The 13854-nt window shown below is 35.6% G+C and overlaps 2 protein-coding genes across 3 annotated transcripts in view; one reads left to right on the forward strand and one right to left on the reverse strand.

Moving 5' to 3' along the window:
- The window catches only part of LOC134667484 (dihydropyrimidine dehydrogenase [NADP(+)]), a 36951-nt gene extending 32703 nt beyond the window's left edge, over nt 1-4248 (forward strand). The window contains exons 20-22 of the mRNA XM_063524904.1: nt 646-710; nt 1795-1887; nt 4081-4248. Coding sequence (XP_063380974.1) covers nt 646-710; nt 1795-1887; nt 4081-4171 — 249 coding nt within the window. The 3' untranslated portion in view covers nt 4172-4248. The remainder of the gene's footprint in view (nt 1-645; nt 711-1794; nt 1888-4080) is intronic.
- A 378-nt stretch (nt 4249-4626) lies between these two features.
- Nucleotides 4627-10662, reverse strand: LOC134667491 (alpha-(1,3)-fucosyltransferase 10). 2 transcript variants are annotated; one of them, XM_063524916.1, is made up of 4 exons: nt 10515-10662; nt 10361-10434; nt 9884-10099; nt 4627-6463 (listed from the first exon to the last, which is right to left on the reverse strand). In XM_063524916.1, the coding sequence occupies exon 4, from the start codon at nt 6028-6030 to the stop codon at nt 4702-4704; it is 1329 nt and encodes a 442-aa protein (XP_063380986.1). In that variant the 5' UTR covers nt 6031-6463; nt 9884-10099; nt 10361-10434; nt 10515-10662; the 3' UTR covers nt 4627-4701. The 2 variants fall into 2 exon arrangements, with proteins under 2 accessions (XP_063380986.1, XP_063380985.1); XM_063524915.1 differs by lacking the exon at nt 9884-10099.
- Between the last annotated feature and the right edge of the window lie 3192 nt (nt 10663-13854).

The following is a 13854-nucleotide window of genomic DNA, read 5'->3' on the forward strand; positions in this document are numbered from 1 at the left end:
TTAAGGAGCCATTTGAGGGTAGATTTTGTATACTTTTATTTAAATACCTAAAGATACAGAGTATAGGTATCCAATTATCCATCATTCTAGTTCTAAGACCAAGTAACGTAGTCCCTCTAGTTTAGAGATCTAGGTTACAAATTAAAATAGGTAGGGATTGCTAAGCAATGCCCCGAAACGGGTGTACAAGTATTACTGTAATTAGTGCATTTTCACTTAATTGAACACCTTTAACGGCCGGTTAGCAATTGTTACAAAACTGACGGTCAATGTCAAATCCCATACATTTTGTCAGGAATGTAACGGTTAGACTTTACCTACTGAAACACGACTTAAGTCGCGCTTAACTTGTACAAGTTAAATGAAAATGCCCATAAACTTGTTGTTCTGACTAGATTAAAGATTTTTTTTCAATACCTACCTACCTTCTTTAGGGTGCATTGTGTTCCTAAAATTAATTGTAACATCTATGTATGTACTATGATTCGCAATAAATGATTTATGATGATACTTATGATGTCTGTAGAGTGTAGACACATAAATCAATTTTAAGCACCAGATTGACGGCGTAAGTTACCGGTCATTTTTTGATCCTTGGAAATTAATTTTGGCAATTAATCATGCAAAAATCGTGTTTATTTTCAGGATATGTGCATAAACTGCGGAAAATGCTACATGGCATGCGCAGATTCGGGATATCAGGCAATTGAGTAAGTACCTAACTTATCTAACCCTACAAAAGCTTGCAAAAATTCTACTAACTAGCTGAGTTAAAACGTAGCGAGTACAGCGAGTAACTTGCGCGTTAGCGACGTAAGAGCCCAACCCACCCACTACCATGGACTTATAAGATGGACTATAACTTTCTACGTCCGTGCCCACTACGTAACCTAATCTCCTTAGGCCCAAGGTCTTGGTTGATTTCTCGGAGTGACGAGTAATGCCATATTACGTGTTCGAGAGATGTCTCATTTGTGATATTACGAGCATTACTTACACATGTCTATTATAGTAGGTACTTCTTCAGTTCGATGAAATTTAAACCATATTCAATTGAAACAGTTGCATTTCTTGTTTCGTTAAATTTTAAAAATCAACCCTATTACCTGCACTATAGGTTCAAATTTCATTGGCAAATTTTGGGTTTTGCATTTGTATGGCTGGGCCTTAGGCTAAATTAGTCATGTATTGAATTCTTAGCAACAGAGTGCATTTTATACGCGATCGCCTAAGTGGACCTTTAAAAATTAAAATATTATCAATTCACTGCTAGCGTGAGCGTAGACGATAACATGGGGAAAACCGTATGTAGCGAAAATCGCTCAGGAATAGAGAAACCGCCGTTTAGTAGGTCGCTGGCAGTAAAGGTGTTAACGAAATCTGTAAATGTGTTAACAGCATGTTAACAGCTGTACCTACAGTTTTCCAAAAAAAAGAGTAGGAATTAAAAAGTGGCAACACTGTAGTGTCGTCCCTTTCAAACCAATTTATATAAGAAAACGGGACCACACTACAGTGTTGCCACTTTTTAATTTCTACTCTTTTTTGCCAAGCTGTACAGCTACAGCATAATCAGAAAAAAAATCTCAGAGCTCGTGGTCAATGCTTTTAAAGATAGGCCAAGAAAAGTCTGCAACGATTTGATACCACACGCAGTGCAAGTGTTATTTTAAACGTCAATTTTGTATGAAATTATGACGTATAAATAACACTTGCACTGCGTGTGCTGTCAAAATCGTTGCATGCTTATCTTGGTCTAACTACCACCAGCTTAACAAACTTGCGTGTTGACAGGTTCGACCCGCAGACTCACATTCCGCACGTGACGGACGATTGCACTGGATGCACGCTGTGTTTGTCCGTGTGCCCGATTATCGACTGCATATCGTAAGTATTAAGCTCTGTCCAGACGAGGACAATTTTTCGCCAATCTGATTAAATTGTCCGAACAAATCAGGCGTTTGCGTCCAAACGCCAATTTGGCTCGCCGAATTCGACCGGCGATTATTACCGATAAAATGGGGTGCGGACGCAAGAATACCAATTTGTGACGATAGTATTTATAGGGGCTTATTTTTTTAAATTTAGGGCACTCCTGATTTGATCGGAGAATTTAATCAGATTGGCGGAAAATTGTTCCTGTCTGGATAGGCCTTTAGTCTTGTTCAGTTGCTAGTTTTTATAAATATAGTTTATTTTGCCATAAGCTGGACTTTATGTTTGTATAGGTAATTCTGTTATGGTACCCCGCGATACAGGCGAAGCCTAGTGCGGAGACCCCTGCCACACTCTGTAATTTGTATTTTTGGAAATAAAGATTTATTTATTATTTAAATAAAAATATATATATAATTTTAGTAAAAGCCGTAACACGTAGTGTGTGCGCACCGCACCCGTAAGTGAGATATCTCTTTCTTGCTCTCACTTATAGGTGCGGCGCACCAAGGTCGCAGAGCGGTGCGGTAGTGTGTTACGACTATAAATAATTGATATTATCTTATTTCCTGCCCTATCAAAATTAAATAAGTGAAAACTAGCAACACTGACCGGTAAATTAGGGGACTTTTTATTTTGTCTTGAATACTTGAAAAATCAGAAGTAGTAGTTGCTGAGTAAATAATGCATTCAAAATTATCTGAACACTACTTTATTGATAAGAGAGTAACAGCGTGCAGATAATTTTGACCATATCACCAGATCAGCTAATCTGTTGCAGACTATAAATTACCTAATTAAAGCTTTCAACGAACTTGTTTCTTGCGTTAATTACCGTCTGGGGCCTCGGGTTATCAACCAGAGATCAAGGTGTTAATCATTCTCATGAACTCATTATTTGTTTATTATAACAGACATATTATTAGGCCTCCAAAATCCAATAGTCGTTCCCTTTTTTCAAAATGTAACAGTCATGTAATGACGACTGCAGGGCCCAGTTTTATAAAGTTACAAGTTACAGGTTACAAGTGTACAGGCTACAGGCACCTGTAATGCACTGTGAACGGCTACAGGTGTTTTATAAATACACATAGATAATTACAGTTGTAAAGAACCACGGTCAATCTCGATTACATGTGAAATCTACAAGTGTGAAGGACATCACTATTTAAAAAAAAACGTTTGTCATAGATACTCGGTGTTCTACTAAATGCTGTGTTATTGTTTGCTTTAAAACATTAATTACTGGAAAAATGGCCAGAAATGAAGGAAAAATCGAGTGGTTGAGAGCGGTGTTCGATGCCAAGGATATACTTTTTAATGAAATATTTACCTAATAAGTAAATAAGTACTGTTTCACATTACATTAAAATGTATCGTTTCGGTAGCGGCTCAAAGATAAGTACCTACGCTGTGTATCGAAAATTATGAATAGTACACTTTGCCATAATGTGAAAGCACTATACCGTAGGTACTTAAAAAAAGAGACGACGAGACGAGAATGCTAATAAATCAACGACAACTATCGGCACTAATCCCTTTCCGTCCTAGTAGATAAAATAAAACGAATCATCAATAAAATCAATATCAAACATATTGTCACTTTATTTCTTATTTACTATATATTTCAGATACATTAACAAAAACTGATAGGTCAGTGCATGGAAAAGTATGCATGCCCTGGCACAATCGTTGGCGTTGGTGCCTAATAATAGAGTAAAGTTTAAAATCTCTCAGAAAACAAATAATTTTAATTAAAATTAAGAATTATGAGCGAAAGAGCGAATCACTGAGACACTACAAGTAGCTGCTGTTGTGCTGTTACAGGACTCAAGACGTATGTAAGTTTTTGTTACAAGTGTACCAATCTACACTTGTAATTTACAATATTTTTATAAAACGCTTGTTCGATTATGAGTTTAAAACTATTAAACTCCCATATTTTCGTCTATGGTTGAGCTACAGGCACTTGTACCTGTAACCTGTAAAATTGTAACACAACACTTTTATAAAACGCAAATTGTAAAAAACGGAGCAAGTGTTGCCAGTAAACGCCTGTAAACTTGTAACCTGTAACTTTATAAAACTGGGCCCTGATCTTCTTAACCAATTGGTAGATTTGTTAAAACGATATTTTAATTACAGGATGGTGCCAAAGACAATTCCACACGTTATCAAGAGAGGTCTCCATAAACAAGTGCATCCGGTACATCCTTTGGATGGAGTGTGTCAATAAAAATAATATAATTATGTATTAAAAAATGTTGCTCTAATAATGATGCTGACGATGAAATATAAAGAAGTTCAATAATGTCTTAATTAATTTTTATTAGGCACCTTTCTTGATCTGTGTAACTACTTAACTATAGTCTGTATTTTTAGGTATTTAAATAAAAGTAAACAAACAATTTGTACATTTTCGGGTAGTTATAACATTTTTTGGTTTTACAAAACCGCCTGGATCAGTCACTTAACGACCTGACTTTAACCTACATTCGTAATGAACGATGATCGTGTCATGTTTTCATCAACTGGGTTAGGGAGCCATTTGAGAGTAGATTTTGTTTACGTTTATTTAAATGCCTAAAGATACAAAGTATAGACCTCAAGTACCTGTGTATCCGACTAATTGCTACGTGGATTTTACCGATTTTAATAGAGGCAAAAAAAAAAACAGTTTTTATAAGAGTATAAAAATATATTTAAAAAAAATACTGATGCTCTATCTCAATTTTATTAATGTCGATATGGTCCAATCATTTGATCTTAGTTCGTATTTGTGACTCTTTCATATATTTCATTTGCTCTCCTTTTAGCTAGTTCCCAAGAGAAGACCCAATCGTTTTGTGGATTAACAGCTAACGACAAAGCTGATAGTGGCTTTGGACAGTTGTAGTGTCTCTTATCTAGAATTCTTTTATCATAAATCCCTTTCCTTAGTTTGTGTAATTTGTCACAAATGAAACATTCAAATTCTTCAATATTCTTCCATAAGTCCATTTGATGGGGCCTCATTCTGAAGTCGGTTATCAACCGTTCGTTAGTTATTATTTGATAAATTTTATGTTCTAAATATTGCTCATACAACACATCATCTTCTAACAACTTTTTTAGATGTTCACTCAAAAGCTTTGGCGTAGGAAAGTCTTCCAGTAAAATTGCCGATTTTTTATTAGGCAACCAGTCTCTTATAGAAGGAGATCCAAAGTAAATAGGTACTGTACCAACTCTTATTGCTCTCCAAAACTTTTCAGTCACATAATCTTCACAAACTCCATTTTCTATAGCTACAATAAACTTGTATCTTGAAATAAACTTCAAAAATTCATCATCACTCAAATGATTCAAATAATCATGAACAAACTTTGAAGGCAATTGTTTATTGTTCAGACAACTTCCGTAAGAATCAACTTCTATGTATTTCATTAGTTCTTTCACATAGGCATCTCGCTCAGTGGTTGTCTCACAATCACTCTGTAAATACATAACTGGAGCTATTTCATTCAAAAAAATATTCTTTTCAAAAGTTGTTACAAAGTATTCTTCATTAGTAATATGTTCAATGGATTCCAGATGTTGCAAAGGAAAAGGTACATCGCTGTATCTACTTAAGGTAGAGGAGTAATTGAACAATCTTAGTATTTGTTCATGCATTAGCTCCTCTACATTCCTCGGGGATTCTTCATGGTACAAACCCCAAATTTGCCCAGACTTCTTTGGTAATGGTAAATGGTTGAAGTCAATGTCACTTCCATAGAACAAATAAGCTTCAACATTATTTACATGTAGAACACTTGTATTGTTGTAAATAGAACATCTTATATCTTGTGCACAGTGTTTAGTTTCAAAAGTGCCAGGAAATCCTTTAGTCCACCACAATATCACTGGATATTCTGACTGTCCTAAATTATTAGTTTGTCTATAACCTTTAAAAGTCCAAAAAACAAAACAGACACACAGTAATAATGATGTACACAATACTTCATTCAGAGTTATTCGCCATAATCTTTTGTATATTTTTAAACACAGTTTGATTATGAAAAACATAGCAACTGTCAAGCACTTTTTACGTTTATCACACTTATTAGCACACATGTCTTATCACCCACTTGCTTATCAGTTAAAGGGAAGCCTTCACTTATTTTAACAACAGCTAACTTCCTGTCATGTTTCTATGTTACAAAATAAAATGCTACTTTTCACAGAAACAATTTAATTAAAAATTCCACCCTCTTTCCTTATGCATAAAATAAATATCAAATCCAAGAGCTATAATTAAGTCTATGTAGAATATTACATAAACGGTCCATACCCACCTGAAGTATATAAAAACGAATAAAAGGCTCAGAATGATAAAAATAATTTGAAAGATAGCATAATACATTTCAGCTTCAAATGGTATCTGCTCGACGAGGTAGAGGATTATGAATATTAGGGACAGCACGAGGGTGGGTCCAGACGCAAGGCAGTGCAAGAAGCGCAGTGGCTCCACCAATAATGGTAATATATTGAGAGTGATTGCCAATACCTAAAAGTAACATGACACTATTGAATTTTAGTTTGTGAATACAATTATACAAAAGTGCCAGTATGATAATAACCTCTAATGTGAGTGGAGGAGTTAATTTGCTCAATCTTGTCTCTAAAAAACATTATTACTCAGAGGTTAACTGGAAGAGATCCCTCAAAGGGATAAGTTCGCCTTTGTACTTCTTACTAATTGTAAGTTATTTTTAATATGTCTTTTTGTACCTACAATAAACAGTTTACTATTACATACTACTACTTTATTTTAGCTTTGCCAGAGCAAACCCCCTCTCCCTAGTAATCCAATAAAGATCTAATGTCAGAATCAATATTAAATGACAATTTAACAGTCCAATCAATGCCAATGTCGCGCTATTAGACCACAGACCGCTTAAAACGGCCAACACATTACATATTATTTGGATAATCAAGTATGACTGCTCGGCTAGGTCGTGCACTTGGTCCACTAAGTAGAGTATGATGAACAGGAGTGAGAGGACGAGAGTAGGTGCCACAGATAAGCAGTGCAACGTCGAAGTGCCGGAGACCATGAACGGCACTATCATAAGAGCCACTGAAACAACCTAAAAGGAAATACCAATAACTTTCTAATATACGCACTTCTTATAGTAGTTTGTTACCGGGATGCTGCTTAAAACATCTGACACAGATGAAAAGGCCTATTAATAATTAATAATAATATAGTAGTTCTAAAAGGCATATCATATATTGACTTTATCTAATATCAGACAGATTCTTAAAAGTGATTCATAATCGTGATTACTGATTTGTTCTACACAATAGTTATTTAAGTACTATACAAGTGCGGAAAAGAGGAAATTCGAAACGAGTGGCGATAAATTAAAACACGACCGAAGGTAGTGTTTTAAATCGACACGAGTTGCGTATTACCTATTGGCACGTGTATCGTACAACGTTTTACAGTACATATGGCCCTTTAAACTTTTGACATACGCACGAAAAGTGCTATTTTACGCACTAGTGCGGGAAAATAATATGTACCTACTGTAATAGTACATTTCGTTGCTAGTGCGGAAGGTATGTCATTACTTCACGAGTACCGAGATATCTTGCCACGAGCCGCAGGCGAGTGGCAAGACTCGGGACGAGTGAAGAATGACATTTCCGCACGTGTATCGAACGACATTTTTTAATACAGTTGCGAAAAAATAAGAAAAACATTGTTAATCGTACACTAAACAAAAGTGGTAACAGTGACAGCTCGGTTAGACGTCGTCTTTAAGTATATTATATCTATGGGCGTTTGGCAGCTATTCCGTTCCATTCAGTCAACTTATTAAGAACGGAATTTTCAATATTGAATATTAAAAAATAAACGTGTTATAATGATGAAGAGGTAAGTAATTAAATATGAAATATGTAATATTTTTCGTATTCTTACATTAACGGTAGGTTTTTATGCTGATTACGACGTTTAAAGGAAACTAATATTAACACTCATCAATAAGTAGTCGTGAATTGGAACATGTATAAATTTAAAAAAAATGGAAAAGTAAAAAGCACTAGTTCGAGATAGCCAACTTTCCGCACGCTAAACAGCTACGTAAAGTAGCACTTTTTGAGCAACTGTATTAAAAAATATATTTTAGATTTTTACAAAATTAACAAAACTTGTTTTACTGCACTTTTATAAAATAAACTTATTTGTTATTGTTTGACAGTCTTGACATTGACAATACAATGACAATCGGACAATGAGCAGTACTACACTCGGGAGCAAAAAAATCGACTCAAGTCGAATTTTTTAGTTTGTGTTGTATTTTTCGAAAACGGTCAACATTTTAGTAAAAGTGAGATTGCAATATTATTGCTTATCCATTAAGCTATCAAAAACAACTTACTTAGTTACGTTCGGATAGTGATTTCATGCAAAAATACATATGTTAAAATTTGTTGGATATGAGTGATTAAAACAAAAGTCGTGGCTACCTAGGTTCGCTCGATTAATATCGAAATGAAAAAACTTTAATGAAAATTAATTAACATAGATACACCGTAGTGAAGTGAAGATATCTGGGGCTGGGCTACTTTAAAAGCCCGCTCCACACTCGCGTTCGCGTCTTCACTGTCCTATATATTATCTATACTTGGTCAAGCAAATCTTGTCAGTAGAAAAAGGCGCGAAATTCAACTTTTCTATGGGACGATAACCCATCGCGCCTACATTTTTTAAATTTGCCGCCTTTTTCTACTGACAAGATTTGCTTAACCATCTATATATTATACTACTCTTTGGTCTTTTCGCTGCACTTCGCGAACGAGTGTGGAGGGGGCTAAACCATAGGTAGGTATAAATTGAATATAATTTACCATTAAAATATGTATTTAACTATACTTGGTCAAGCAGATCTTGTCAGTAGAAAAAGGCGGCAAATTTGAAAAATGTAGGCGCGAAGGGATATCGTCTCATATAAAATTTGAATTTCGCGCCATTTTCTACTGTCAAGATTTGCTTGACCATCTATACATCGAAACATAACAAATAACAAACATAACAAACAGGCCAAGCGCGCACCACGATTTTAATTTTTGCGACACGATTTTAGAATCGCGCTGTAATTTATCGCAGAAAATTCAGTGCGCGCACTGCGATGAAAAAGTCGACGATTTGTTCATTCTCGACATGGATGTCGTACCAGTCGCTTGTCGTGAAACAATATGCAATCGCTGTATGACTGAGTATTTATACCACAAAGGTGATCTCCTTCTATTTCTATAATTAAACGGTCAACATCTAGCGTCTCATCTTGTAACTCCATTGGAGAAGCAGGTTCCGATATGTTGACGCTTGGAGAGCGAAATGCCGACTGAGGTCCCGGCTGCGATTTTATTATCGCAGTGCGCGCGGGGCCATACAGCTTCGTATGCTGCAATTCACTTTGCGACAATCGCGTCGCGCGCTGTCGCGGAAAAATGTAACAAATCACAATTTTAAAATCGCTGCGATTTTTTTGTCGCATATGCGCGCACCGCCATATAAACCCATACGTTACATTTCTGCGACTAAATTATCGCGCGACAAAAAATCGTGGTGCGCGCTTGGCTTTAAGCCTCAAAGTTTTTTGGTTTAAATACTCCCCAAGGTTCACGCGTCCCGCGAATACGATGTTTATCTGGGCTGTAACCGTGAAAATCGAAGTTCGCAAATTGCGGGGATTTTTCTCTGTGACTCTAATTACGCCTTCATTGGAGTAAAAGAGAAAGATCCCCGCAATTTGCGAATTTTGGTTTTCGCGGTAGCCGCTCTGTTTTAATTTGGTATCTAAGCAATACTGAAAGTACAACCCCTTTCATTAGCAACGAAAAACAAATCAATTGCTAATACTACTAGTAAAGCTAAGTAAAATAAGCAATATATTAACCATAGCCAAACTGTCACAAGATTTAGAATAAGGCATTGGACAAATGCGCCAAATACGAATGTCATTTGAAAGGATAAGTATAGTTTTTCCATAAATACGGGTACTTTTTTCCGGACATACAGTATCACGAGGAGAAACGATATGACGAATGTGGGGCCAGTTGCTACGCAGTACATGTGGCCCTTTGGTTTCGTTAGGTAAGCCGATATAATCATAATTAGAAATGATAGCCCCTACGACAAAATAAATTCATGAAATTTATATTCAAAGAATTGTATGTTTTCATTTCAAAATTCAAATATAATAATTTCGAATAAACACTAGCAATATTGTTTATGATTTATGTGATTTTTTCATAATAACTACACCTACTTTTACTAAAGGGCCTATTTAGATCCACACTTGCCATCGGGCCCGACATCGAGCCCGACGTCGGGCCCCGTTGGCAAGTGTGGATCTAATAGGTCCTTAAGGTAAAAATATTCTGTACTTACAAACTCGACCAGTTTCATTATAAAAATATTATATTTAATTAGTTCATTCCATTTTCTATCAACTGGCACAGAATCTGGAAAGGTAAGACACTGGTAAGTTTGAGATTGAAACAAGAACAATCAAAAATTGTAGTAAAGATTGCTGGTTATTTACCATTTATAATCATGTCCGACATTTTATAGCTTTGTCACTCTCGCTTTTATTAAACATGAAAATTTTAATAATTATATAATTTGTTATGAGATTTGTACGTGAATGTATACATGACTTGCTAAAAAAAAACATCAAAAATTGAATATAAACAAATATACATTTCTAAACTTCATAATGACGTTGTAAATTTTTTTCGATTGATGTAAAACCTTGTAAAGTTTAGTGATTTGTATAAATAGGTTTTATTATTTATAACCAAATATAACTAGCGACCCGCCCCGGTTTCGCACATAACCTTAACAAAGTAGGTATATATAGTCTGTGCGGAAAGAGAAGAGTCGTGCAATGTATGGGGCCCAATACATTCCACGACTCTTATCTTTCCGCACAGACTATACCTACTTTGTTCCTCTTCCTCAAGAATCATGAAAATCCTTTCACTACTTTTTGAGTTTATCACGAATATACATACATACAGACAAACGCGGTGGGGGAATTTGTTTTATAAGGTGTAGTGATACCGTCAAGACTGTCAAGAGGGTTACTGTATCTTTAGGTATTTAAATAAAAGTAAACAAAATCTACCCTCAAATGGCTCCTTAAGCCAGTAGAAGATGAGTACCTAGATGAAAACATGACACGATCAAATTATGTAGGTTAAAGGTCAGTCAGGTGACAGGTGTCATAAGTGACTGACCAGGCGGTTTTGTAATTGGTCGGTTGACCCATGGTTGACCGATAAATGTTATAACTACCCGAAAATGTACAAATTGTTTGTTTACTTTTATTTAAATACCTAAACATGCAGACTTATAGCAGACCAAGGAAATATTCCTCAATTATATGAACGTCTTGACAGCAGTGTACTTTTTACAATTTTTAAACCGGGATTTACCAGTCTTAGAGTCAACTTTTCAGCTAGGTAGATTAGTTCATTCAGTCCAAACCATTCTCTAAAGTTATATCGATCGCAACTGTTCTTTTCAGAACAATTCCGTGTTTCTGCCAAAACACATGCTGTCAATCGAGTGTTCCCTCACCTACGTCTATCACCAGCTACCCCGTTTGACGGTAATCTCTCGGCCCCAATTTATAAAAGTACAATTTTATTATAATTTAATTATCTAAAGTAAACGTAAACCGGCAAGTATGCTCGATTGCTATGCTACTTGACTGTGTAATCTAATTTGATTTTTTAACAGACTTAATTGTGTTATTTTAAGGGTCTTTCATCATGGTTAATAGTGCCCAACAGACTTAATGGTGTTAGGGTGCTTCTAATAATCAACCCAAGCCTTGTACCTACTCTAAAAGTAAAAGGAAGTATGTAATAAAAATAAAACAAAATACACTGATTAGAAACAGAATTATATTGGGTTTTAACATGTAGATATCCATTTAACGTGTATTATAATTATAACATGATCTAATAGTAACTTTTATACAATTAAGAAGCAAATTCCTTCATCGCTTCACCCCCTTTTCCTTTAATTTGCTTTATCAGCCATTCTTAGGCCCCCCCCACATCTAGCGTCTTTCGAGCGTAGGCGTCTGGTCAGCGCTATGTAAAATTACATCGTTACGCAGTTGCGTCGACGTTGCGTCGAGCAGCGGCCATAGAGTTGTAGATGCCGACGCTCGAAAGACGCTAGATGTGGGGGGGGGGGGGCCTTAAATGGCCAGTCAGATTTCTTGCATAGTTGCATATTAGGCAACATTAATTGTGCATCCTCTTTCATTAGCAATTAGAACTAAATCCAGTACCAAAACCACCAATAAAATCAAGTAAAATATACAATATACAAAAAACGTAAACACCCGAGTTAGATTTAAAAGAAAGCACTGAATAAACGCTCCAAACGTAAACCATATTTGAAAGAAAAGGTACATTTTTTCCATAAATAAAGGTACTCTTTTAAAAATGTAGAATTCCATAAATAGAAGCGATATAATTAAAGTGGGACCAGTTGATATGCAGTACATATGCCCCAATGGGGGAGCCACTGCGTATGGTAAAATCTCCAATATGAATAGAGAGGTTACCTAGAAAAAAACATGAAAAAATATTAGATCTTGTTATGTGTTCGATACCTGGAAAACCATTTAGAATTCTTAAGAATCGTATCATAAGATTTTAGCTAAAATATCAGGTATACTCTCACTATAGTTATAGTCTGTCAAGCCATTTAATTCCGTCAGTACGAAATTGTCAGTGGCGGATTTGCAGTCTTTGCCGCCCTAGGTCCCAGGTTCTGTAGCCGCCCCTTTCAAGGCACCCATAATAATGACTACATTTTGAGTTATTTCTTGTTACCTTTTTTTTACACAATTTACCGCCCCTAAATATCTAGCCGCTCTAGGCCCGGGCCTACTTGCCTTAGGGCAAATCCGCCACTGGAAATTGTAGGGTTATCGTCCAGTAGAAAATTTAAATTTCTCGCCTTTTTCTACTGACAAAGTTGTTTGACCGGCTGGCTATACCTTTACCTAAGCTGTTACTGCAAAGAGATAGGAGTTCTAAGTAGGCCCGCCATACGGTAAGTACCTATTATTTTCTCCTTTACTAATGACAGTTATGACGAATTTTGATTTTATATGGCAAAAACGATCACCATATAACAATGATTTTAAACTTCTTTTCAAAGGGCTTAACCCTTTTTCCGTAATTTCTGATACCTACCTATACTATGTATATTTAGGTAAATAAAAGTATACAGAATCTATCCTCAAATGGCTCCTCAAGCCAGTTGAGGGTAGATGAACACATTACGACATAATCAAATAGATACTTAATGTAGGTTAAAGTCAGGTCGCTCATCAGTGACAGATCCAGGCGCTTTTGTATTTGGTTGGTTAACCAATCAATGTTATAACTACCCTAAAATGTACAACTTGTTAACTTTTTTTTTTATAGCTAAAGATAACTACAGACTATACGCTTATGCTCGTTAAAGGGTTAACAAAATTGAAACACACGATTGTATACTCTGCCACACTCTACTATTTAACTGAGACGATTAGTAAGAAGATAATATGGAGCTACTGACTATAAATACGTTAAAGGCATCGCAGAATGGATTTGTGTTATGGTAAGTTACATAAACTAGTTTTACGTACCTACCTAAAATAGGTATATGGTAAAATCACTTTGGGACTTCACTGTCGATCCTGACCATTACTATTCTGATTCACAGTAGGTATATAATATCTTAATACTTACAAATTGAACTATTTTGAGGACAAAAATATTGTATTTTAATATTTTATTGTTTACATTTATATTACGAGGAGCATGTGCTGAAAAAAGAAGAGTAATAAATGTGGTGTAGACCGTACACAT

Source organism: Cydia fagiglandana, chromosome 9 (genome assembly GCF_963556715.1).
Source record: "Cydia fagiglandana chromosome 9, ilCydFagi1.1, whole genome shotgun sequence".
NCBI classification, from domain to species: domain Eukaryota; kingdom Metazoa; phylum Arthropoda; class Insecta; order Lepidoptera; family Tortricidae; genus Cydia; species Cydia fagiglandana.

Excerpts from the sequence above, each read along its gene's own strand:
- LOC134667491 (XM_063524915.1), bottom strand. The coding sequence starts at position 6,030 with ATGTGTGCTAATAAGTGTGATAAACGTAAAAAGTGCTTGACAGTTGCT.